The sequence below is a fragment of the Dreissena polymorpha genome, chromosome 2 (genome assembly GCF_020536995.1).
Source record: "Dreissena polymorpha isolate Duluth1 chromosome 2, UMN_Dpol_1.0, whole genome shotgun sequence".
In the NCBI taxonomy this organism is placed as follows: Eukaryota; Metazoa; Mollusca; class Bivalvia; order Myida; family Dreissenidae; genus Dreissena; species Dreissena polymorpha.
This window is the reverse complement of record NC_068356.1, coordinates 114,998,600-115,026,320: the sequence shown is the minus strand read 5'-3', so window position 1 is coordinate 115,026,320 and position 27,721 is coordinate 114,998,600. Positions and strand designations below refer to the sequence as shown.

Genomic DNA, 27,721 nt, shown 5'->3' with positions numbered 1-27,721 from the left:
CAGAACGTTGATAGGCATTTGCAGTCATTTCTGAAAAAGATGCCGACATGGAATGCAATTCAGTCAACATATTCAAGCACATAAAATAATTCAGTAACAACTGTTGTACATTCACGGTCAATATATATATCTGACAACCATGAGTACAGTCATAATAGGTGCAACAATCATCCCTCAGTGCATTTTGAGCTTTAAGCAATAGTCAACCTGTACCAATAAAAGTAGAAGGTGAGTAACAAAGAGCTGGTCTTACCTCTGTATCTAGCCACTGCAGCGTTGCAGGGACGTCTGGTTTCCATGAAGCCCAGCTGGCCACTGGTCCCAAATTCCAACACCAGTGTAACTACATACAAAACCTAATGTTTACCCATAGCAACACAAGCCCTTCTCTCATATGGTTGTAAAATTTTTGTAAACTCTTTTAATTTTAGCAATAACTTCCACCATGGATTATATTAATTATCAAGTACAGTCATAAATTTTATACTGAAGCCATAGAAATATTATTGTTATTTAAAAAGGCTAATGAACGAAGCATTACATTAACAACCATATGGTAAGAAAGGATCTGTGTTTTAGGGTCTATGGCCTGTATGTAGATACCCTGGTGCAGTGAAACGGTCAATATTCCAGGAAGCAGACTCTGGCCAATGCGTTACAGACTATGGTAAGCTAGTACAGACTATGAATATACTCATCTCGGCTTTGCCAGCCTTTTCTCGGTCTCGGTGCGTGCAATTTCGGACAACAGACTGACCGTTAGGATGACTCATTTACAGACTCCATCAACTTTCAGACAGACACCAGACACAGATACACAGACACATTCTCAGACGGATCTCTTTGCAGTAATTTGCCAATAAGACATGCATCTTTGTATTAAATGTTATCATTCGGTTACAAAAGAATTATCCAAATTACAGAATCTCAATCTGCATCTACTAACAGTATTTAAGGTAAAAAAAAAATTAATACAAAATAAAAATAATACCAATTACACATGTTCATAGTTTCTTTTGTTTTATAAGATTAAAACAAGAGCTGTCTCCATAGGATGACATATGCCCCCAATAAAAGCTTTGATAGAAGTTATTGAAGTGACCCCGTGACCTAGTTTTTGACCCAGCATGACCCATATTCGAACTTGACCTAGATATTGTCTTGATACAACTTCTGACCAAGTTTGGTAAAGATCAGATGAAAACTACTTCAATTAGAGAGCGGACACCATGCTAAATCCTTGAAATGCACTAAGTGACCCCGTGACCTAGTTTTTGATCCGGCATGACCCATATTCAAACTTGACCTAGATATTGTCTTGATAAAACTTCTGACCAAGTTTGGTAAAGATCAGATGAAAACTACTTCAATTAGAGAGCAGAGACACCATGATAAATCCTTGAAATGCATTAATAACCTGTGACCTAGTTTTTGACCCAGCATGACCCATATTCGAACATGACCCAGATATTGTCTAGATACAACTTCTGACCAAGTTTGGTAAAGATCGGATGAAAACTATTTGAATTAGAGAACGGACACGAAAAGTGTGACAGACTGACAGACAGTGCAAAAACTATATACCCCCTTTTCTTCGAAAGGGGGCATAAAAAAAAGATTTTTTTTTTTAAATTTAGAAACAATGTAAATTTCCATTTGCATTAGCTGTATTTTGATCAATAAAACATGAATTTGAAAAACTTGTTTTTAAAATAACAATTTCACACAAATCTGAAAAGTTATGATAGTAATGTTTTAAGAGCAAACCGTTAACAGCAAGCTTATTCAAAAGGTCAACATCAAGTAAAATTTGTTATTTAAGTAAATTATCATAATAATTATTCAGCTAAGGTAGCTGTTGTTGTTTTTTTGCTATGCAATTTATGGCACACATAGTTTAATTAATTAAATTTAACAAAAACGAGCAATAAATATATAGGTAAATAGAGCTTTGTCACAGACGTGAACGTATACCCCCACATGCCGCATGGACACAGACTATTTTGCATGCTGTCTTCACAAAACAAGAGAAGCTAATTTATGTCGATTTTTAAGAATTATTATGCCATTATCATTTATGGCCATTTATGACCTTTGAACTGAATGTGTGACCTTGACCTTGGAGATATCGACATAATTCTTTCGTGCGACACACCGTCCAATAATGGTGAACAAATGATTTTAAAATCTCACAATGAACGACATAGTTATGGCCCGGACAAGCTCATTTATGGCCTTTTTTGACCTTTGAACTCAAAATGTGACCTTGATCTTGGAGATATCGACGTAATTCTTTCACGCGACACACCGGCCAATGATGGTGAACAAATGTGCCAAATGATTTTAAAATCTCACAATGAACGACATAGTTATTGCCCAGACAAGCTCATGTATGGCCATTTTTGACCTTTGAACTCAAACTGTCACCTTGACCTTGGAGATATCGATGTAATTCTTTTGCGCGACACACCGTCCAATTATGGTGAACAAATGTGCCAAATGATTTTAAAATCTAAGAATAAATGACAAAGTTATGGCTCGGACAAGCTCATTTATGGCCATTTTTGACCTTTGAACTCAAAAAGTGACCTTGACCTTTGAGATATTGACATAATTCTTTAGAGCGACACACCGTCCAATGATGGTGAACAAATGTGCCAAATAATTTTAAAATCTCCCGATGAACAACATAGTTATGGCCCGGACAAGCTTTTGGGAAAGACCGACAGACCGACCGACCAACAGACAAAGTGACTCCTATATAGCCCCCATTACCATTGGTAATGGGGATATAATAAAATAATATATATCCTTATAATAAATTACAGAATAGGTAGTAAGTATAAAAATGTTGAGTTGGTACCAAAAAAGTATAAAAAAATTATTAGATATAATAATAATCGATTATAAATAAGCCAATGTCAAATATGGACAAAATACATTAGAAAACCAGGATTAATTGAGCCCTGTGTATTCCCTATAAAACGCACCACCAGCATTTAAACACTTTGCAATGGTTTCACTCCACTTTTCAAACCAGATCATACATTTGACCAATTGAAAATGTGTTTAGCCATTCAGAAAGCCTGTACCTCATTGTTGACAAAGATGGGTTGAAAACCATTAGTTTATTGAACAAATGTTTGTAAGAGATTAAAAAGGCGTGTTCATTAATCCAATAGAGTTTAGTCAAGAAAGACAAATAAATACAGGGTACTTGAAAACATTGCAATTATTGACGTCTGAAACATTTATTGGACAGTTTTAGTGGCACTGTATTCTGTTTCGGATTAAATACTGGGAAATGAAATACCACAATAAATCAGATAATTTGCTTATCAACAGAGGCTAAAGGAACAAACTTTTTTTCTAAACTAATTAGTTAACTCAATGAACACTAAAACTCATTGAATCTGCAAACACCACAACAGACCAGCAACACTTTATATACTAGCTTCGGTAACAGGTTCATATTACTTTGTTCACCATTACATACAAAAACAACTATCCAGCAAAATAAAATATATTGAATATGTTCTTAAATAATTCCTGTATCAAATCTGCAATTGATATTGTATATCCACTTAAACATACTTAAGATGACCAACAGTTTTATTGTTATAAGAACCATCCAACAATAGCGTCCAGACTCAAACAGATCCTAAGAATGACTTCCATCCACACATTTACAAGCTTTGATAGACTTGGGAACGTCAAACACATGGAACAGCAAAAATCCAATATCAAGCCATGAAAGATGAATGTAGGTCAGCCATGTTTCAAAGTCTCTGTCCGTATGGTAAATACGTCAACATGTACAGTATAGTGTTGTTCTTGGGTAGCCTCTCAAATGCTCCTTTGTTAGCAACTGTTTTGTAAGCGACTGTTAGCAACTATGTAATTGAAACCTACTTACCAAGGACTTGGGGATTGAAGAGAGCATCCGGAATCTCGAGTTCAGATTTTGTTCAACCTTTTTTTGTAGTAGTATCACAATATTGTGATGAAACATTATTTTGTTTAACTTTTTTTTGGTTTGTTAGTAGTATCATAATAGAATCATAATATTGTTACGATATGCATTACTTACCATTTAAATTGTATTCCTCCATCATAAAACTTTAGGTCCAATCACCATGCTAACATATGCAGGCCAGTCAAACAGTTGAATACATGGTTTAAAAATTCTTACCTTTTTAACAACCTGTGAATGGTGAGTTTGTAATGACCACTTTCAACATTTTTCTGTTTTGTACATCATCAGCCAATTAAATATTATAAATCCACTAAAATACATGAAATACAAATCATGAGACGCGCTACTGAAATAGACTTCCAAAGAGGTACAATGTTTTTTTTCAACTTCAATTTGTTTGTATACATATAAGAAGTTTAAAACAATTCTTTTCATTAAAAAGCTATTTTGAAATCAAAATTCGTTGCATAATGTCAAAAATATGCAATCTAAGGCACAATCATTGTTATCAACCTGTTAGCCAGACAATGACAGCCTGTGAACGAGAAAGTGTTCATACCACAGTATAGGAATTAAAATGTTACCTTGATAATCTGAACAAAGCCCCTCAGCCAGATGGACCATGATATGAGGTTTCCAGTTGAAAATGACTGTGTCATTATTCTTGTACGTACAGTGTCATAAAAATATAGGTTTTCAGACACTATTGATTTTTTGACAACACAAAAATCAGCAAATTATTTGCTAATTCATGGTTTTACACGCTTTTTTTGAGATATCAAATTTCATGAATTATTAGTTTTAAAAGCATATTATGCTTTTAAATCAAACTAGCCACTGTTCAATAAGGTTATGGGTATGTTGGCAATGTGGAACAGGTGTCCACCTTGCAATCATGAGATTATGAGCTAGTGACTAGGACTTTAATGATCTTTGAAAAAAATCACACGTACTTAGTGCAATTTCAATCCAGTTAACAGACTTCAAGGTATATCTCAATATAGGTTAAGCTTTGTGAACAATTCTGCTACCAAAATAGATTAAAACAAACAAGGACGAAACAGAATTCTCCTGAAAATATGGCACAGCTCAAATAATGCAAAGCAGCCTTTAACTGAAAACAATTGCAGGTAACAAAATGCAAATGTATCTGTTGTTAGTCATTCTAGTGAGGAAGTAAACGAAACTTACAATAAAATAAGCCCCCAAAAATAATATTTTAGATGAAATTTACAACATTAAAGCATCATAATCTTCTTCAACACTTACACACTTAAAGAGATTAACATTTTTTTAACAACAAACCAAAGACTTTTAAGTTCCCAACACTCAAACTTTAAGAAACCATTTCTTTAATAGCTGTCATGCTACTAATAATCCATATGGTATGGTATGGAACTAAATGGTTGTGTATGTAAGGTTTATTTGACTGATGTTATAGGCATGTTTATACTGTAATTCCCACCTTAAATGTTCCAACATGTGGATACATAGATTACTTTATACCAGAATCAGTATTAATGATTATTTACACAGTTAAAGGTTAACATACATCTAATTAAACTGCATCAAACTAGTAGTTAATAGTAGTATATTGATAAAGCTGCCACACTGGGTATGTGTTAAAAAGGCTTTTTCACTTAGAAAATTATGGCCAATTAAGAGCACATAATGAACAGTTGCAAACGCAATATTTGCGCAGGCTTCACATTAAAGTGATATCATTATGTGATTAGTGTTTTGAAATATAAAGCAATAATTGGTAAACTTAATTGATTGAAAGGCTGCAACTGTATTGTTTGGCAGAGGGTCTATTTTAAAGTTGTGCAATTGGTTAAGGTGCTGATCATCCCATTTTTAAGTTTTGAACAAAAAAGCAGGGTTTACAAAGTAGGCCAATTCTGCCATTTCCAGGAAATACCTCTTGAAGCTAATTTTTCTTGCGTTGGTAATATCAATGCCTTCAGCATCAAAGAATGCCTGCAATGACTCCGTTGTAAGATCTGGATCCAAGTTTCCACAAAACAGAGTGATCGGTTCTGAAATACACGTAGAGCGATTGTCAGGTTAAATAAAAAATGTGTCTATAACGTCTTCAATAATAGAGTCTATTACACAGACGGCAAAATTAATAGAAAACAAGTTTCATTTATCAAAACATAATAAATGTATGGAAGAATGAAGGTAATGTCTGTATATATTTATAAATTTGGTTTTTGGATACTATCACCGACACTGCATGTTGTTTAAGGCAGCAATACTACAGGTCAGGGCAACAGTTCAAAATAATAATTAGAATATTACAAAATGTCAATAAAATATATAAATAGTATATACTGCAGAACTGATCAAGAACAAGTATACATGATTCCAATAGATGCCTTGCAAAATGAAATAACCTACTTTCTGAAGCAAAGTAAAAATAGCTTTATGCAAACAGCATAAAACCAGAGCAGCCTACAAGTAACTCAGTAACCGCTGATCAGTATCTTTAGGTTGGAAACAAAGCCTTTAAAACTGGATTCTAGGAAAAAATGTCTTTAATTTAATTCCATTTTCTAAGACAACAAACACATTGAAGTCCGTATCCGAGTGGTAAATAGATAGCCTACTTTCTGATTCTTCTGAGTCTTCCTCTGGCTCTTCTCTCTTGACCTTCTTATTCTTCTTCTTCTCTTTTTTTTCTTTTTTCTCTTTCTTTACTTTAACCTCCTCTTCCTCCTCCTCCTCTTCCTCATCATCATCACTTTCAGCCTTTCGCTTCTTAGCACCATTCTCTGTGTACATGAACGAACATACAGAAATAAACAAGCAAATTCTTTGAATTTATATCCTCCGCCACATACATTGTTTATGGATGGGAGAAATCCCTTGATGCAAGAAGGGTTATAGTTCTTGTGCAGGTGATTCTCCTCATTGACATCAATCCATCCACGAAGTTTCAAGTTCAAATTTTGTATCGTATGTATGATATTGCCCTGACAAGTTTGTTACAGACAGCCGGAGGAACTGACATACAGATAACACAAATTCTATCCCTCGAACTTTGGCAGGGGAACAAATGCAAAAATGTCTCACTATCACTATAGGCCCTGTAATGCTGTTTCAGAGTGCTCATCTGTATATTTATTTGGGTTAAACATCAATATGCATATGTCAGAATCCAATTTTAAGGAATGGTAAAGCATCAGCAGTTATGGGTTTTTAAAAGTAACCGCATGATTTTAAAATGTAAATTTTTCCTTTTATAGTCACTAGTTTCAGTTCAGCTGGTGTTTGTAATAATAAGAGAAAAAACTAAGATATAACTAGGCCTTTTCAATGGTTATTTTCACTATTATTCTATAAATAGCAATTCTTACATATCATTAGCCATTTGAACCATATTCCATATTGCAACTGTTTGAGTCTGATATGTAAAATACTTATGTCCTTGAAGAAAAAATCAAATTTTTTTAATATTGGAAACACTGATAGGCCCCAAAATGCCAGGTATGATGCAATTTGTTCATTAAATTGCACATCGAGTCAACCTGAAGCAATATTCTTTATGCTCTTACATAGCAATGTATTTCCAATTTAAAAGCTTGAAATTTCTTCAAGGAGATCTCACACCTAACTCAATAATCCAAATCTCAGATGACATTTCCAACTACAGATTTGCACACAAAAAAGCAGGCATTACAAACCATTGGCTGAATCGTCATCCATTTTCTCTGCAGTATCCCGACTGTCCTCTGTACTTGTAGGCTCCTCCTGGAAAACAGACATAAGTGTACAACAGCAGACTAAATGAGCCTTGTTCTGGGAAAAATGAGCTTGCTGCATCTGCATTAAGTGTCGTCCTGTATAAGACTGTGCAGTCCGCACTGGCTAAACTGGAAAGACACTCTCCGCCCTAACTGGATTTTCACCATGAAGAATTCCTTGAAACGAAAATTCTAAAATTCTATAAAAGTAAAGTGTAGTCCCTTTGTGGACTGCACAGGGTAACTTAGTAAGACTCTTTATACAAATGCATTAAGACAAGTTTTCCAAGAACAAGGCTCATAGCTTTCCTGATGAGAAACCACAAGTGTAGGGAAAGTATATGGAAGGATCTGGGATTAGCTCCTGATACACAGCATCAATAGACTGAGGAGAAAGCACAAAAGTAAGCAGTATAGGTTCCAAAGTTTCAAAGTATAACACATAGTAATCAACTGAACATCAGCTTAGACATGGTGCACTAAAAACTTAAATGTCGGAAAACAAATAGGTACAGGTGGGAGACTCAACTAAACAAGAGCACCGCCTTGCGGGTGCAGACCGCTCATCTATTTTTCTTTTTAAAGGTGAAGGGACCTATCTCAATTTCAATCACAAATGAGTGGAGAGGGTGTATAGTGTGGGGGTGTGGTAATTTATTACATAATCTTCCACAAATGCTAAACTGAATCGCTCACCTGACTAACCAAATACAATCCCAACCCAGATTTCATCAAGATAAACATTCTGACCAAATTTCATAAAGATTAGATGAAAACTGTGACCTCTATTGTCTACACAAGGTTTTTCTAATATTTGACCTATTGACCTAGTTTTTGACCCCAGGTGACCCAAATACAATCCCAACCCAGATTTCATCAAGACAAACATTCTGACCAAATTTCATGAAGATTGGATGAAAACTGTGACCTCTATTGTCTACACACGGTTTTTCTATTATTTGACCTAGTGACCTAGTTTTTGACCCAAATACAATCCCAACCCAGATTTCATCAAGATAAACATTCTGACCAAATTTAATAAAGATTGGATGAAAACTGCGACCTATATTGTCTACACAAACAAATTGTTGACGGTTTTTCTATTATTTGACCTAGTGACCTAGTTTTTGACCTCAGATGACCCAAATACAATCCCAACCCAGATTTAATCAAGATAAACATTCTGACCAAATTTAATAAAGATTGGATGAAAACTGCGCCTCCATTGTCTACACAAGGTTTTTCTATTATTTGACCTAGTTTTTGACCCCAGATGACCCAAATACAATCCCAACCCAGATTTCATCAAGATAAACATTCTGACCAAATTTCATAAAGATTATGAAAACCCTGACCTCTACTGTCTACACAAACAAATTGTTGATGATTTTTCAATTATTTGACCTAGTTACCAAGTTTTTGACCCCAGATGACCCAAATACAATTCCAACCCAGATTTCATCAAGATAAACATTTTGACCAAATTTCATAAAGATTGGATGAAAACTGCGACCTCTATTGTCTACACAAGGTTTTTCTATTATTTGACCTATTATGTGACCTAGCTTTTGACCTTGTGACTTAGTTTTTGACCCCAGATGACCCAAATACAATCCCAACCCTAATTTCATCAAGATAAACATTCTGACCAAATTTCATGAAGTTTGGATGAAAACTGCGACCTCTACTGTCTACACAAATTGTTGACGGACGAACGCACGCACACACAATGGACATCACACGGTAACATAAGCTCACCATGTCAGGTGAGCTAAAAATGCTAAAAAAAAATGGGAGGAGGGGGGGGGGGGGAATCTTGACGGTATTTCACAAATAAAATAATAAAAATTAATATTTGTGACGGTTACATTGCATTCACTGCATTAAAGAAAACCATCTCATACCATGATATCTTATATCAGTCTTAATTCTCATTATAATATTGATATGGTTTTTTTATGTTAAGAAACCAACATACATACACACGTCGAAGCAATTCCTAACATCACTCAAAAAAATATGTTCAATTGTTTACATTTGTGAAGTGCGTGGAATGATTCCATCTGCGTAAATAGGCAATAAATTAGTTCCAAAGAGTTGCATTAAAACTCGCAAGTTTTTGCACAATTTATCGTACATTTAAAAGTCATATTTCTTAATTTAATGCATGCGATCTTAAATATCCAATCAAATATACGTTGAATGCGTTTGTTTGGTTTTATCTATTTTATAGACAAAATGGAGGGCTGAGCCTTTCGCAGAGTTGTATGTGAGAGCAAGGAACGACAACTCTGCGTGGAGATTGGGTGTGGTGGTCAATTATTAGATGATCTTTAAAAAAAAAAAAAAAAAAAAAATTGTGGAGGGGGGGGGGGGAGGGGCATGGGGGATGGTTTGGTTGGAGTCTATTGTGGTATGTCAGGTAAGAGTTGTTTTGTCAAAGAAGCAATCTAATCTAATCATAAATAAAGAAGTTATGGAAATTTTAGCAAAATTTAATAATTTGACCTTGAGAGTCGAGGTCATTCAAAGGTCAAGGTAAAATTCGACTTGCCAGGTACAGTACCCTCATGATAGCATGAAAGTATTTGAAGTTTGAAAGCAATAGTCTTGATACTTTAGAAGTAAAGTGGATCTAAACACAAAATTTAACTATATATTCAAAGTTACTAAGTCAAGATCCACAAAATTTAACCATATATTCAAAGTTACTAAGTCAAAAAAGGGCCAAAATTCTGTAAAAATGACAACCAGAGTTATGCAACTTGTCCTTTACTGTCCCCTTATGATAGTTTGTGAGTGTCCCAAGTATGACAGCAATACATGTATCTATGATACTTTAGGGGTAAAGTGGACCAAAACACAAAACTTAACCAAATTTTAAATTTTCTAAGTATAAAGGGCCCATAATTCCGTCAAAATGTCAGTAAGAGTTACATAACTTTGCCTGCACAGTCCCCTTATGATAGTCAGTAAATGTTGCAAGTATGAAAGCAATAGCTTTGATACTTTAGGAATAGTGGACCTAAACACAAAACTTAACCAAATTTTCAATTTTCTAAGTATAAAAAGGGCACATAATTCTGTCAAAATGCCACTCAGAGTTACATAACTTTGCCTGCACAGCCCCCTTATGATAGTTAGTAAGTGTTGCAAGTATGAAAGCAATAGCTTTGATACTTAAGGAATAAAATGGAACTTAACACAAAACTTAACCAAAATTTTCAATTTTCTAAGTATAAAAAGGGCATATAATTCTGTCAAAATGCATGCCAGAGTTATCTAACTTTGCCTGCCCAGTCCCCTCATGATAGTAAGTAAGTGTACCAAGTTTGAATGCAATAGCATTGATACTTTCTGAGAAAAGTGGACCTAAACGCAAAACTTAACCGGACGCCGACGCCAAGGTGATTACAATAGCCCATAATTTTTTTTCAAAAAATAGATGAGCTAAAAAACAAGAAACATGAATGAGCTGCACTCTGGAAAAACAGGACTTAATGCATGCGCCTAAACTGTTGTCCCAGATTAGCCTATGAAGACTTAACAAGCTAATCTGGGATTACATTTTCTGCCTACACTAGATTGTTGTTAAGAAGAAAGTGTCATGCCTGATTAGCTTGTTAAGTCTACACAGGCCTATCTGGGACAACACTTTATACATATGTATTAAGCCCCATCTTTCTCAGATCTTGGCTCCAATACAAGTGATTATTCATGCTGTTTGATTACACTATGTTGCATTACAGTCAAAGCAATGAAGAGCTTGGAAATCACAGCAATCGAAATAAGCACAAGCCCTGCACAGGTAAATGTTGCACCGGACTTGCTATGATGTTGATTTTCATATAGAGAAGCATGTAACATTTGTTTAAATGGACAATTAAATTTCACATGCACAACTTCATACAGTAAAAATTCCAGTTTGAATATTGTATGTTGAAAAGTGTAGGAGAAAATCTTCTGACAAATTTGTGTCTAAGAACAGATGGCCCTCAATTTGATTCCTGATTACCCCCCTTAACTGTGTTACCTGGGGTTTCTTACCAACCAAACTGACACAGCAAGAGTTCCAAATTGGACAATCTGACTTACTTCATTGGATGCATTAACAGATGTATCATTTTCTGATGTCTGGGAGTCATCAACAGTTGAGTCATCTTGGCTCTAATAAACAACACAAACACAAACATCGCACATGATGCAGCAAAAGAAACCACAAAGCAAGCATTAAAACAGTAAAAGGCTTTTCAAAGCAGGGTTTTACATACCAGGCCTTTTCCTGGTGAATCAAGGGGTCAATTAAACAGACCAATTCCCAAAGCGGTATTTAAAACATATATCCAAATTGAAAAAAAATCCCAATATTAAAGAAGGCTTTTTGTGTGTGTGTGTGTTTTTAAGAAAAAAATAAGTGGTCTGATAATTTATACATCTCAAATTTATTTCAAAGCAGCGCCTCTGTTAGCAAACGTCCGGTCTTAAATTACACTGGAAAACACCCAGTTTACAACTGTCGGAAGTCCCTCTGATGTCTGATAATCCGCTTGTACGCTGTTTTCTAATACATAGCATGTATAAATCTCAACACTTAATCTTGCCTGTGAGCTTCTGTTTGGCATAAATTTTTCAGCAAGTGGCCAATAAAGATTTTTCCAGCAGTCAATCAAAAACCTTTCAAGTCACATCAGCCAATCAGGGTTCAGGGAGAAACAATTCATTTATAATAAATTTATCTATATGTACTTACTTTAAATAACAGACGTCTGTGTTTATGCAATTCTTAAACACATTCGTCGTCAATATTGTCCATATTTTAGCATCCAAAAATAGAAATCGTAATTACACATGATTATCGGGAAATGGATAGAGTTCCATCATGTATGCATCCAGCGATCAAAACATACGGTAGGTTATACTAAAATACTGAAATAAAATGGGACTTCCAACCTTATCACTGGGACGTCCAAAATTTAAGGCTTGAAAGTCAGGACTTCCAATTTTGTTAAGCTAGTGGAAGCGCTACAAAGTATTTAACTACAATTAATATGAATCATGATTTTGTTCTTAAAATTTGAATAATTATTAAGAGTTATATTGAATAAGTTTTTCTCAAATCAGTGGACTTCACATGCTAAAAACTTATAGAATCCTGAGAAATTACATTTTCCCAAAATGACCAGGAAAAGGCCTGCATAGAAAATGAGGTGCATTTAAGGTGACCAAATGGAAAGTATGCATTGAATTCTAGGTCTGTTATAAATAGAACATATAAGAATAGCTATTTAAAAAACAAGAGCACCGCATAACGGGTGCCACGCTCGGCTGCGAAAACTTGTCAGAATTTTTTTTTAGAGGTCACAGTGAACTTGACCTTTGACCTAGTGACCCAAAATGGGTGTGGCGTGTAGAACTCATCAAGGTGCATCAACATATGAAGTTTCAAAGTTGTAGGTGGAAGCACTTTGATTTTAGAGGCAATGTAAAGGTTTTCGTTAAAGTTTTATTTTAGAGGTCACAGTGACCTTGACCTTTGACCTAGTGACCCAAAAATGGGTGTGGCATGTAGAACTCATCAAGGTGCAACTACATATGAAGTTTCAAAGTTGTAGGTGGAAGCACTTTGATTTTAAAACCTATGTTAAAGTTTGATATTAGAGGTCACAGTGACCTTGACCTTTGACCTAGTGACCCAAAAATGGGTGTGGCGTGTAGAACTCATCAAGGTGCATCTACATATGAAGTTTCAAAGTTGTAGGTGGAAGCACTTTGATTTTAGAGCCAATGTTAAGGTTTTAGCATGACGCCTATGGCACTCGAGCTGGCTATGACAATAGCATGGGTTTTCTCTGAAAACAGCCTCGCTAATAATTACAGTGATTTTTTTTTTGCTAAAAATTACAGCCGATTTTCGGCTGCTTCCTAATTGCAAAAATCTATGTTTTTCCCCAAAAAGCTGACCAAAACTTCCCCAAAAAACCAATTTCCAAAAAAAAAAAAAAAAAAAAAAAACCAAGCCTCTTATGACTTATGATTTCTTAACTCTAGATCTCAACTTTTTATTTAAACATCCTACAAAATACATAACTTTTATTTAGTCCTTTTTGTTGATAAATAAATCCCAAATTTGCCACTTTTACCAATTAAAACAATCCCAATTTGACCAGACTCCTTTTCCCAAAATGGCTAGAAAAAACCCTGAATTATGTTCTTTTGCATATGTAAAACAAGCATTTATTTCTACTATGTAAAATAACTTCCTTTTAAGCTGGAAAATCTTATAACAACATATTACAATACTCACATGATGACATTTTCTATAGTAATCCAATACAAAAGTAAGCAGTGTAAGAAATGTACGATGACATGTTCCATGGTCATCTCATACAAAAGTATTAAGCATTGTAAGAAATGTACCTCATCAGTTTTATCTACTTCCTCGTGTGTCTCTTCTGCCTTCTTTTTCCCTCGACCCTTACCCTACAAAACAAATAAGTTTGCATTAATTATTTCACCTGACAGACTTGTCTTATTAAATTAAGTTTATACTTGTAGGAATTAAGAAATAATCTGGCCAGTGGAATTTTCACCTGTTTACTATGAGTGCATAATGTTAAAGGCTTAATCCAGCAATATGTTTTCTTCTTTTTAACTACCGGAAAACGACACTTGCCCAATGGGAAAGATACTAAAAATTTCCCAATTGCTGTCTGAAAAATCTCAATGGAAGGTTTCAAATTAATTTTTTATAATTGTGTTAATAAAATGCAACATTTGGTTAATTTCCCTGTGCAGCTCAATCGCTGAACCTAAGGAAAAATATTATTGACAACACTTAGTTATCAATTTTTAAGTATTTGTCAGCAACATCATAAACACCAATTTCCCAATCCGAAGACTTGCTGCTCATCAGTGTATTAAGGTTGTAAATAAAGCATTTAAAACTTGAATCTATGAAGAAAGGTCTTCAATTTAATCAGATTTTCTAAGGGACTACAAAAAGGTCAAAATGCGTATCTGAGTGGTTAAAGGTTAAACTGTAGACTGGGAACCAATACTCCATACTCTAGTGCACTGAAAAGTTGATATGCAATGTACATTAGCACAGGTCAGAACTGGTTATCAAGAAAAATACAACGGCTTATAAAAACAATAAACACTCCTATGAATCCCATGCAGTCTGGTCCTGCAACTTATCTCAGATCAAAGGATCCGATGTCTTGTGTTCCTACTTTTGGGATTGTCTGCAGGTGCTTGAAATTTTCCTATCGGTGCATTATTTCAGCCACCACAACTCACTGTTCTGGCTAGGTATTAGGTTAAGTTTGAAAACGCATGTTGTCTCATTTATCAATTTGATGATAGGTTAGGTTGTTTCCGGGCAATATTGGCACAATTATCCAGATCAATTCTGTTTGCAGTACCCAAAGCCCTCTCTGGCCATCAGGGAAAGCTACCCACATCACTCATGAGGGGGAATTATAGCGCCGTATACTTTTTATGGAGGATTTTTTACCTACTCTATAATTACTACATTCGTACATGTTTGCACTGTATTCATTGTTTTTTTATAATTAAGTATATTTGACACTCAATTTATACTACATTGTAATGATGAATTATAAAGTGCTTGTCAATATAATAAAGAGGCGAAACTTTGTTTCTCAAGGCCTACTTTGACGTGGTGAAATGGCTGCATTTTGCACTGAATCTTGTTTAAGTTAAACATGTTAAATTCCCTTTGACTTGTCATCAGTTATCGATGTCGCCAATACCTGTGAGTCTGTTATGTTTTTATTACGCGATTCATTAATATTGGTTAATTCTGTTTGTTTGATGAGAACATCTCTAATTTCACATAGTAATTGTTTATTTAAAGCTTGTTACTGTATGAATTTATGTAATGAGACATATTATGATTTTTATCACCCGGAAATGGTGCAGATGTTAAAATCATGCATGTGAGCTGGGACCGAATTTAACCTATAAAGGCACTTGCGTTTTTCTGCAAGTTGATTTTTTTTTCACTTGCAAAATGAAAAACTTACTCCCAATTCGGGATTTTATATATTTTTTATTTAAAACAATATATTTCTTGTACAGTATTGCTTAAACTTGTGCATTATATGTTTGCTACTTAAAAAAGCATAATCATTGAAACAAAACAGTGATACTTGTCTGACTACGTTGTCGCTGTCAACAACATAATCTAGATTGATGTTAAATTCAGTCATCCATTTTTTAACTGTTTTGAGAGCTGCTGTCAGTGTGGCTTTCTCCGTACTTTTTGGAGCTTTAAGTTTCTTTGCTGTCTCAGCGTCCATGGACGCCAGCCTCTTCAGAAATGTGTCCATGATTGATCAACGTTTTTGATCGTGCAGACGGAAAGATTTTTAGAAAGTCGCGATCACCGAGACGCTTATTATCCGCAAGTGCCTAGCGTACCATAGCTCTTACCAGAGTAGCTTCCCTTGAATCTTACAACACCTACAAGAACAATGGCGGCAGAATGTGTTGATGCAATTCTTTTAAATCGTTTAATTTAAGCAAGATTTTAAAAATGGGAGTCGTGATTATAGAAAGTAATTATCTCTCAATACATAAAGGATTTATGGAAAAACAGGTTTGAGAAATCTAAAATTTCGGCTCGCAGAAAATTGCAAGCTTTATATTTTTTAACTTGTTATCCATAAAAGTATACATTTTTGATAGGGACCGAAACTTAGCTCGCAAACTCCGAGCGAGATTTAAGGATAGGGAGTTGAAAAATTTCAAGCTTGCAATTTTCTGCGAGTCGAAATTTCAGATTTCTCAAACATGCTATTCTTTTTTCGTCATTCGTGGTTGACGGTCCCTTTAAAAGGCACAATCCACGTTATAACCTTAGGACATATATAGCTGAACTTAACTAGCATTGACTAGATGATGTTTCGTGCGAGATAGTTTTGGAACGAACACGGAACAGACCATGCCGAAAGTGTTCTTCACATAATACAAGAAATACAAAGTTTTAGTTACAGATTCATACTATATTTTTATAACACATAAACATTACCCTTCCACGAGATTTTCTTGGTGGCATATTATTGCAGAAATAAAGTGAATAAACAAATTTATAAGATATTCAGTGAATGATTTTGTCCCCACGCTTTCCGTGTGATGGCGCTACAGAAAACGATTCCGAATAATAGCGTTGGGTTACACGTAACTATAATAATCAGGTAGTAATGCATCCACGGCGCCATCTCTGTCTGTCTGTCTGTCTGTCTGTCTGTCTGTCTGTCTGTCTGTCTGGTCTGGTCTGTCTGTCTGTCTGTCTGTCTGTCTGTCTGTCTGTGTCTGTCTGTCTGTCTGTCTGTCTGTCTGTCTGTCTGTGTCTGTCTGTCTGTCTGTCTGTCTGTGTCTGTCTGTCTGTCTGTCTGTCTGTCTGTCTGTCTGTCTGTCTGTCTGTCTGTCTGTCTGTCTGTCTGTCTGTCTGTCTGTCTGTCTGTCTGTCTGTCTGTCTGTCTGTCTGTCTGTCTGTCTGTCTGTCTGTCTGTCTGTCTGTCTCATAGTACTGCCTCACGCCTCTCGCGAGCATTATGGGCAGGGTGCGCGTTGGCTGTTAGTAAAGTAAAAGAGTAAAGTTGAGAAAGATATCTTTCAGCAAAGTAAGAATTTGTACAATTAGGATAGTGTTGTTAGGTGATTTGAAGATTTAAAAGTCATATAGTATACAAGGGATAAAAATGGATAAAAACAATTTCCATGGGTTTAGTGGCTAAGTTGGGCTACTGCCTGCTTGAAGCTCTCAAGATCAGGCAGCTTTGCGACGAGGTGGGGTAACCTGTTTCACAGGACTGTGGTGTGGGGGAAGACAGAGTACTTAAAATAATCATAACATGTGTGGACTTGACGGAGACTGAGGGGATGCATGTGTCTGTTAACATGGTTGGGGCTTCAAGATAAGATGGGAGGGATTTGGCCACAAGATGCTGGTAGACTTTGTAGAAAAGGACAAGTTTGGCATCTATGAGTCTGTTCTCGAGGGTGCGCCAGTTGGGTGTATTTTGCAGACGTGTGACACTGGTGTAATGGGAGTAGTCATTTTTGACCCATCTGACTGCTCGCCGCTGAATTATTTCTATGTTGTGCTTGTTGACCTGAGTGTGTGGTGACCATACGGGGAAAGCATATTCAAGTTGCGGACGTACTAGTGTTTGATATGATAGTGATTTGACCTTTTCATGTTTTGTCTTGATGTTACGTTTGAGGAAACCTAATGTTTTGTTTGCATTTGTTGTGATCCTGGAGATATGTGTGTTCCAATTTAAATCATGGCAAATGTCAACACCAAGGTATTTTGCGTCCTTAACTGGGGATAGGATTTGACCATGGAGCTTGTATTGGTACGCAATGGGCTTACGATTCCGTGTGACATGGAGAACCTGGCACTTGCCAGGGTTAAACTCCATGTCCCATAGCTCTTCCCATTTCTCTAGTTTACGGAGATCGTCTTGTAACCTTTGGCAGTCCGCCTCGGATGTCACTGTAAGATAGATGGCAGTGTCATCAGCGAAGAGGCGTACTTGGGATGTAACAAGGGAAGGGAGGTCATTTATGTATAGGAGGAAGAGGAGAGGGCCGAGGATAGATCCCTGAGGCACTCCAGAGGTAACCGGGACTTGGTCAGACTTAATACCATCTACTACAACTGATTGGGATCTGCCAATTAGGAAAGACTGGATCCAGGATATGGTCTGGTCAGAAGCACCATGTTCCTTAAGTTTATGAAGTAATTTGAGGTGATTGACTTTGTCGAAGGCTTTACTAAAATCCAGTAGGATAAGGTCGGTCTGTTTACCGAATGCAAGAGTTTTCGCTAAGTCATCCACTAACTCCACAAGCTGAGTCTCACAGGACCGCCTTTCGCGGAACCCGTGTTGCAGCTCGTAGAGTATGCCGTGTTTGGTAAAGTGTGTGGATAGGCTAGATGCGATAATGTGTTCTAGGAGTTTGCATAGGACACATGTAAGTGATATGGGCCTATAGTTTGCTGGGTCGCTAGTTTCACCTTTTTTAAATTGAGGAGAGACGTTTGCCTTCGTCCAATCGGATGGAAGTTGACCAGAGTCTAAGGATTTTTGAAAAATCAGTGACACTCGCTAGGTCAAGGATCTCATGCCGGAGTTCCTTGAGGACAATGGGTCTGATCATATCTGGGCCAGCAGCCTTATCCACTTTAAGGTTTTGAAGTAATTTCAGGACACCTTTGCGGTCTATTTCTATTTTGGGCATGGTGGGGTAGGGTGAATTTCCTAGGGTATTTCTGCATAGCTGTGATAGGGACAGAGGGGAGACTCCTGAGAAGACAGATTGGAATTGCCGGTTCAGGATATTAGCTTTACCAAGGCTTTCTGAGATAAGGTTTCCGCTTGTCTGACATTTGAGTGGGAAAATACCTCGAGTGTCTTGTTTGGCATTGTTTATGATGGAATACAGCTTTTTAGTGTTGAATTTGTTGGAGTGAGTGTTTGCATGTTGTATATCTAGGATGTGTTCAATGTATAGTTCATATGACCTTTTTATTTAGGATTGAATGAGGTGTTTGATGGTTCTGAATTTCCTAGTGTGGGGGTTTTGACCTTTGTGTTTTTTGACCTTTTGAAATAGGGAGTCCCTTTATCTGATTAGTCTTTTTATGTCTTGGGTAACCCAGGGGAGAAATCTTTTGGAGCCTACTTTTTTGATGGGGACAAATTTTGAGATACCTTCCTGGATAACTCCCTTTACCAAAAGGTCAAAAAACACAAAGGTCAAAACCCCTACATTAGGAAATTCAGAACCATCAAACACCTCATTCAATCCAAAATAAAAAGGTCATACGAACTATACATTGAAGACATCCTAGATATACAACATGCAGACACTCACTCCAGCAAATTCAACACTAAAAAGTTGTTTTCCATCATAAAGAATGCAAAACAAGACGCTCAAGGTGTTTCTCCACTCAAATGCGAGACAAGCGGAAACCTTATCTCAGACAGCCTTGGTAAAGCTAATATACTAAACCGGCAATTCCAATCTGTTTTCTCAGGAGTCTCCCCTCTGTCTCTATCCCAGCTATGCAGAAATACCCTAGGAAATTCACAGTACCCCACCATGCCCAAGATAGAAATAGACCCCAAAGGAGTCTTGAAACTACTCCAAAACCTTAAAGTAGATAAGGCTGCTGGCCCAGATATGATCAAACCCATTGTCCTCAAGGAACTCCGGCATGAGATCCTTGACCTAGTGTCACTGATTTTCCAAAAGTCCTTAGACTCTGGTCAACTCCCATCAGATTGGACGAAGGCAAACGTCTCTCCTCAATTTAAAAAAGGTAACACTAGCGACCCAGCAAACTATAGGCCCATATCACTCACATGTGTCCTATGCAAACTACTAGAACACATTATCGCATCTAGCCTATCCACACACTTTTCCAAACACAGCATACTCTATGAGCTGCAACACGGGTTTCGCGAAAGGCGGTCCTGTGAGACTCAACTTATAGAGTTAGTAGATGACTTAGCGAAAACTCTTGCATCAGGTAAACAGACAGACCTAATCCTACTAGACTTAAGTAAAGCCTTCGACAAAGTCAATCACCTCAAATTACTGCATAAACTTAAGATACATGGTGCTTCTGACCAGACCATATCCTGGATCAAATCCTTCCTAATCGGCAGATCCCAATCAGTCGTAGTAGATGGTACTAAGTCTGACCAAGTCCCAGTTACCTCTGGAGTGCCTCAGGGTTCTGTCCTTGGCCCCCTCCTTTTCCTACTATACATAAATGACCTCCCTTCCCTTGTTACATCCCAAGTTCGCCTCTTTGCTGATGACACTGCCATCTATCTAACAGTGACATCCGAGGCGGACTGTCAAAGCTTACAAGACGATCTCGGTAAACTAGAGAAATGGGAAGAGCTATGGGACATGGAGTTTAACCCTGGCAAGTGTCAGGTTCTCCATGTCACACGGAATCGTAAGCCCATTGCGCACCATTACAAGCTTCATGGTCAAATCCTATCCCCAGTTAAGGATGCAAAATACCTTGGTGTTGACATTTGCCATGATTTAAGTTGGAACACACATATCTCCAGGATCACAACAAATGCAAACAAAACATTAGGTCTCCTCAAACGTAACATCAAGACAAAACATGAAAAGGTCAAATCACTATCCTATCAAACACTAGTACGTCCCCAACTTGAATATGCTTCCCCCATATGGTCACCACACACTCAGGTTAACAAACACAACATAGAAATGATTCAGCGGCGAGCAGTCAGATGGGTAAAAAATGACTACTCCCATTACACCAGTGTCACACAACTTCAAAATACACTCAACTGGCGCACCCTTGAGAACAGACGCATAGATGCCAAACTCGTCCTTTTCTACAAAGTCTACCACCATCTTGTGGCCATATCCCTCCCATCTTATCTTGAAGCCCCAACCAGGTTAAACAGACACATGCATCCCCTCAGTCTTCGTCAAGTCCATACAGGTTACGATTACTTTAAGTACTCTTTCTTCCCCCACACCACAGTATTGTGGAACAGGTTACCCCACCCCGTCGCAATGCTGCCTGACCTTGAGAGCTTCAAGCAGGCAGTAGCCCAACTTAGCCACTAAACCCATGGGAATTGCTTTTATCCATTTTTTACCCCTTGTATACTATATGACTTTTAAATCTCTTAACAACCTAACAACACTATCCTTATTATTGCACAAATTCTTAACTTGCTGAAAGATACCTTTCTCAGCTTTTACTCTTTTACTTTACTAACAGCCAACGCGCACCCTGCCCATAATACTCGCGAGAGGCGTGAGTCAGTACTATGAGATAGATAGATGGATAAGGAAGGACTCCACGCAGAGTTGTCGTTCCTTGCTCTCACATACAATCAGTTAATTGTTCCAGTCAAATCTCTGCTCGGAGGTTGCCCCGGAGCAACAATATGACTGTTTCCTAATCCAGTAGCTGGTTCGAAAGTCACAAAACAGCTATAAAACGTGTTTCGGTTTAAAGTGAATGTTTGGTTGGCTGATTCAAGAGAAATCACTCCGAACTTTGACCACAACACTGCGTCGGTGTACAGGGTATAGGACGTAACGCTGTATTGTATAAGGAATTCCGGATTACTCATTGCATATTCATACGACACCTTGACGCACATTTTTGCCCACTTAGAATTACGCGTTGAAATCCATCTCGCAGAATTCCAGGGTCAGTACTCGGTCACTAAAGCTCGATTGGTCATTGTCGGCTCGGGTACAACTTACATGTACCCCGGGTACTCTTAAGTATACTTACATGTACCCCGGATACGAAATATACTAAAACGTACCCGGGAATTTTGACGCTAAATCAGTCGTTTTTTTAATTAATTATGTTCACAATTATGTCAATTTTCTGTTAAATGGCCTCTATATTATCGAAACTCGTACTCAAAACGCATGTTGATGCAGTTATTTTAAAAGAGAAGTTTGTTTAAAATAAACAATATCGTTTTACGCTAATCGGTAGCGCGTTTTACGACATCGGATTTTAGGCGAGAATACAACTCGGTAACAATCTTATATCGACCGGGTACGTTTTAATATATTTAACGTACCCGGGTACATGTAAGTATACTTAAGAGTACCCGGGGTACATGTAAGTAGTACCCGAGCCGAAAATGACCAATCGAGCGTCACGCTCGATTGGTCAACTAAATCGTCAGGGAAGACGTAATAGACCATCGATAAACGTTATTTAAACATTATTGCTTTCACGATGAGGAAACAAACACTACCGAAATAGTGTAGTGTCATGATAACAGGGAAATCGTTAAATTATGTAACCACAAATGTTTGCCGTACTCGGTTAGCCCGTCTGAGAATTGCTACCGAAATCCTGAATACCGGTAGGCTGTCGAAATTTGCCAGTTTGCTATAAATTACACATTTTGACTTCATTTTCTATCAAAAAGTATTGTGCTTAGATGTTCCATTTACGAGACGAAATGTAATTATTTAAGACACGCGTCATGAGCCACATGCGACCAGGGTTGCTATAGCCCAGCATGCTCATCTTGCATTCTGGTCAGGAGATACCTAATGAGACCATGAAGCCTTGCGTGATTTTAAAGGCCAACATGCCTTAATACCCATTTTCGCATGACGCGGCTCCAAAAGTGTGATTTGAATGTGTCGAAAGAAAACTTTGTGTTAATCAAATATTTACATACCATATATTTCAATGACGGAGAAATAAACTTATGATAATTCTTGTGAAGACACATAAGGTGTGATCTCCCCTAGTATAATTTTTTATATGCGAACACTATTGTGTGGTTTGAATAAACGTGCACTTCATACACACATTTCATGCGGTGGATATGCGACTAACAAGTGGAAAAAAAGACAGTAAAACCTTTGGTTTTCAATAAAATTATTAAAAAACGTAAATTTTCCAAATGTATTTAAAAGTCAGTATATTCGCCGACTATCTTTTTAACAGATATTGGTTGCTTTCAATAAAAAAAGTAGTGCAGCCCGACAATTAAATTTTATTTCTTGCTTGATGAAACAAAATGCTTTTGACATCCTCCAAGCTGTTGTGTGTGTTTGTTTTTTTTGTATTTTGTAAGCCTCGGGAATTCAAAGCTGGTAAGGTGGCTGCCACGTAGTGGAAATGGTGTCCGCTTAGCGACAGGCAGGTCTTGGGATACATCCTGAAATGAGAGCGTTCTTTAGATTACTTTTAAATGGGCCTTTTACAGATTTTTGCATGTATTGAAGTTTGTCATTAAATGCTTTATATTGATAAATGTAAAAATTTGATCTAAAAAGCTCCAGTAAAAAATCAATAAAATAAAAAAATAAAAAAGTAACTCTCAACAGGGCTCGAACCACTGACCCCTGGGGTCCTGGAGTAAAAGTCTACCACTTAGACCACTCGGCCATCCGTGCTCATACAATGAGTCATGTATTTTATACTTTATATAAGCAATCCTCGTAGTTTCACAAAATAAAACGACAACAACAGAACTCTCCAAATTATTCAATCGTTTCACGGTGCAACGCTTTATAATGTTCAGGTTTTTAAATCGTCATAAGATGCATATAATGGCTATTTTAGAGTATGGCAAATGTTCAGTATTACTGTTTCGTCACAAATATCATAACTACAACGAAAATGTGCGAATCTTAAACAATTTTTATTTATTTTGTCAATTTACCAAAGCGTGAAAAGGCCCCTTAAAGACACCAAGTTCTGATCCGACCCATGGAACGGATTGTCTCATCTAAGTTTTACTAGCTGCACCAAAGCTAGCTAAAGTTGTTGATTATAGAATTAACTGATATAACATAATCGAAACAATATGCTGTATCAAATAATAAAACATAGAGTTATCAATGTATAATTATGTAGAACGACAGCAGACTTGTTTTGCAATTGAAATATATAATAAATACAGGTTTCTTGCAGAGTATATATTTTCTTTCGCCGACTATTGTCGCCTAGTACAGTATAAAATTCTGTCGCAACTAAACACTAATTAATTTGTCGAAACAATATCTTATAAGTAACACAATTTATTATCAATAAAAACAATATAATCATGCTAGTTTTGTTACTAGCGTATACAGGGCGGGGTGCGTATGCGGGAGCTGACTACGTTTCAGTGAGGTTAGTTGGAACTGACTTACACAATGGCGTTTTTCGTGATTTTGGGTAGAGAGTAGCGGGTTTTTTCACCCGGTAAGCCATTATATATTTATTTATTTTTTAATAAATACGCCTTTTCAGCTCTACGGTGATTGTGCTTCCCTCGATTTTTTGTTTCAATATCATATACATCGGAATAAAAAAGTAATTGATGGTAAACCGTTCATAAATTTGTTATTTTATTACTTGATCTTCGAGATTTTTGATGTACGTTTATCATTTTATCTTATAATTAACAATTTATGCGCATGCGAACTGTAAAGTATCACATAAATCACGATTATTGTATTTACCCTAACGCGCTTTTATCTCTACTAATTAATTTATTGCCGAAATATTGTGGTTTAACCCCCTTTTCCGGAACTGACATTTCGGTAGCTGACTTCTACGATCTCGAAACCACAAACCGAGGGAAGTAAAACACATAAGAGCCATTTTAACACTCGCCCAAAAGTCAAAATGTATATATTGGGCAAATAAGCCGATTTATAAATCATTAGGCTAGTTTGTCCAAGATAGGAAGTGGGGGATCATATAGGGTGTGTACACTCTGACGAGAAAAGAGAACAGGAACTGAGCGATCCCGACACGCTAATGTCTCCAAACCACCAACATATGTCATGGACGCCGCCGAGTCAAAGCTGCCGGAAGTCAGAGATGTCATAAGAAAGGCAAGAACAAGATCAGCAGCGGATACGAACTGAATCTTGTACAAAGTATAAAAGAATTTCCCGAGACTTTGAGAGAGAATATGGATACAAGATGGTGTAGAATAAGGGACAGTTAACAGACTGCTGGTTACTGTCAGAGGGCTGCTTCGTACCAAAATACTATTTCCCTTATGAATGTTGAGCGAAATTAGTTGTTCTTGTCCATTCAAGCAACGCGGCTTTCTTAGTACATGTTGGCAAACAAGTATATTGATACTTCAGTGCAAAAGGGATAAGTTCCAGGGATCTCAGGATGTCTTGAACGCAGCAGCGTGTTAACACTGCTCATACAGGAAACCAGATGAGATCAGACGGTATTGTGGCTGGACTTAGCCAATGCCTATGGAACAGTCCCCCACAAGCTTTTAGACCAAACACTGAAGAAATATTTTGTACCTGAGATGGTTCAACAAATGCTGAAACATGAATTTGACAACTTCAATATGCGCTTTACAGTATCTGACTTTACAACGTCATAGCAACGCCTCGAGGTTGGTATAGTTACCTTTTGTACTATGACTGTCAGTAGAGATAGTACTCTGCAGCGCTGGACCTGATGGTGAAAAAAGCAGAGAAGATGAGTCGAGGTCAAATAACCATATCATGTATACGCCTGCCACTAATAATTAAGAGCCTTCATAGTTGACATGACAATAAAAGCTAGGGCCTAAGTTATCACCCTGTAATAAACATTAACTACTTTCCAATAAAAACCGGAAATCATGAAAATGATCGTCGTGATTTTCATTAATAAAAAGTAAATAAATTAAAACTTCTTAAAATTGAAAAACATTAATTGTCAAAGACTTCTTGAGGGGTTTTCGTCACGACACAATGAGGAGGGCCGATACTATGAGAATAAGGGATACTTTAGATTTAGAATTGCCAACAACTACCTCAACATAAACAATACATGCAATGACTATTTTTGCCGTACAACGTCCCATTCCTAGCTGATTAAGCACGGAGGAGAGGCAACGACTTCAGCAATGACGGCACTATGCAAAAAGATCTGGGAGGTAAAAAGTGGCCCAATGAGTGGCAATACCCCTACCGAAAAAGGGCAACTTCAAGTTGTGCGAGGATTATCCGCTCAACGTACTGGGGAAACCGTCCTGGGGATCGGGTAAACGGCTGGTGACGACAAGAGTGGCCATAAAGGCGGCGCAGCGCGCTAGGAGCAGAAAGAGCATCTTTGCTAAATTATCAGCAAACCCTTGTAGTTACCTTTAAGGACAACCAGACATGAATTGTCTTTAAAGTGTCTACCAGTGCACATTATAAGGCCTCATTGGTCATCGTGCACTGGTCTATTTGGATCAAAGTTATCTATTTGGCGAAGTAGCCAGTGTAAATTTGACCTACTTTGGCTCAAAATTAAATATATTCTCCTGAAAGATCACATGGGAAGGTCGATACTTAATGACGTGACTTGAAGACGCAGGAACGACCTGTATTAAACTAATAATTACTGAACAACAACATCAAACGTCGGTCTTTATGCAAACGTGTTGTATGTAACCTCATAATTTGTGACGTCATCAGGTTGGAGGTGACCATGGCTTACTTGCTAAGAAACTCAAGAAAGGTTGCAGTTTTGTCTAAAAGGATTTACCTGATTTTGTTCAAGTTCATTTTCGTTTTAATTGAAAAGCACCACGCAGATTTCTATATGGAATAACATAGCGTTAAGCTGTGCTTTGACTAGACAGACGTATATGTTACAAGTGGGTGGGGGTGGACGAAGAAGAATAGCTTTCGGATGAGTGCAGGACGAAGAACTCTAATGATAATGTGTGATAAACCCGTGTATTACACTCAGTGCATAGTTTGTTAAATGTGTCGATATGAGTTGTTTGCACCCCCCCCCTCCCGTGCACCCAACCTGTAGGATGACTTGTTCCATCCATTATAATTCATTGCTTCATCTTGCTTAGTGGTACACTTGGGCAGTTATCCGCTTTATCAGACATTCATATTTCTTGGAGCATATTCAATAGAGTTAGTTTTGTTCAAGGCCAAATGTGGTGTTATATTTTTCACTATTGTAAAAAGTTCTACTCAATTCTACCCCGCATTCTCCATAAGTAATTGCTATTTCACTTAAAAGGGGACAAAAATATAGACTGCACTCATCCTGCAGGACAAGTGCCTTAAATTTTTCAATCATGCAAACACATGCACTAGTCCTTCAAATCTGTTTGAAAGAAAGATTCTGAGGGGCTGATATGCACAGCTTCCAATAGCTTTCAAAAGATAGAAGTCCTCACCATCAAGCCTTAAATTTTGGATGTTGCAGACATAAAGTTAAAGTCCCACTTTTATTTCACAGGGGTGTCAATTTAATTGCAGGGTTTTTTTTTAGAAAGAGGGGAAGACGCTGGGTAAAAGGGGAAAATCGAGCGCGAAAGAGACATAATTGGGGAAAAAATAAAAACTGTTCATTTCAATGTCTCTAACTCACCTACAGACTTCAGGTTTTTTTTTAAGAAAAAGAGGCATGTCTCTGGCCTTTTTGTTCTTAAACACATGAACAAGTATG

The 27,721-nt window shown here is 37.1% G+C and overlaps 2 protein-coding genes across 4 annotated transcripts in view; one reads left to right on the top strand and one right to left on the bottom strand.

Moving 5' to 3' along the window:
- The window catches only part of LOC127868596 (nucleolin-like), a 30,989-nt gene extending 14,066 nt beyond the window's left edge, over positions 1–16,923 (bottom strand). Inside the window, exons 1-6 of one of the 2 annotated variants that reach the window (XM_052410471.1) lie at positions 16,781–16,923; positions 14,143–14,205; positions 11,821–11,892; positions 7,666–7,732; positions 6,589–6,753; positions 5,898–6,015 (exon numbers count right to left, since the gene is read on the bottom strand). In XM_052410471.1, coding sequence (XP_052266431.1) covers positions 5,898–6,015; positions 6,589–6,753; positions 7,666–7,732; positions 11,821–11,892; positions 14,143–14,205; positions 16,781–16,807 — 512 coding nt within the window. In that variant the 5' untranslated portion in view covers positions 16,808–16,923. The remainder of the gene's footprint in view (positions 1–5,897; positions 6,016–6,588; positions 6,754–7,665; positions 7,733–11,820; positions 11,893–14,142; positions 14,206–16,780) is intronic. The other variant, XM_052410472.1, reaches the window with a different exon arrangement.
- A 9,745-nt stretch (positions 16,924–26,668) lies between these two features.
- LOC127868590 (aconitate hydratase, mitochondrial-like) overlaps positions 26,669–27,721 on the top strand; it is a 34,851-nt gene continuing 33,798 nt past the window's right edge. Inside the window, exon 1 of one of the 2 annotated variants that reach the window (XM_052410457.1) lies at positions 26,669–26,767. In XM_052410457.1, coding sequence (XP_052266417.1) covers positions 26,738–26,767 — 30 coding nt within the window. In that variant the 5' untranslated portion in view covers positions 26,669–26,737. The remainder of the gene's footprint in view (positions 26,768–27,721) is intronic. The other variant, XM_052410455.1, reaches the window with a different exon arrangement.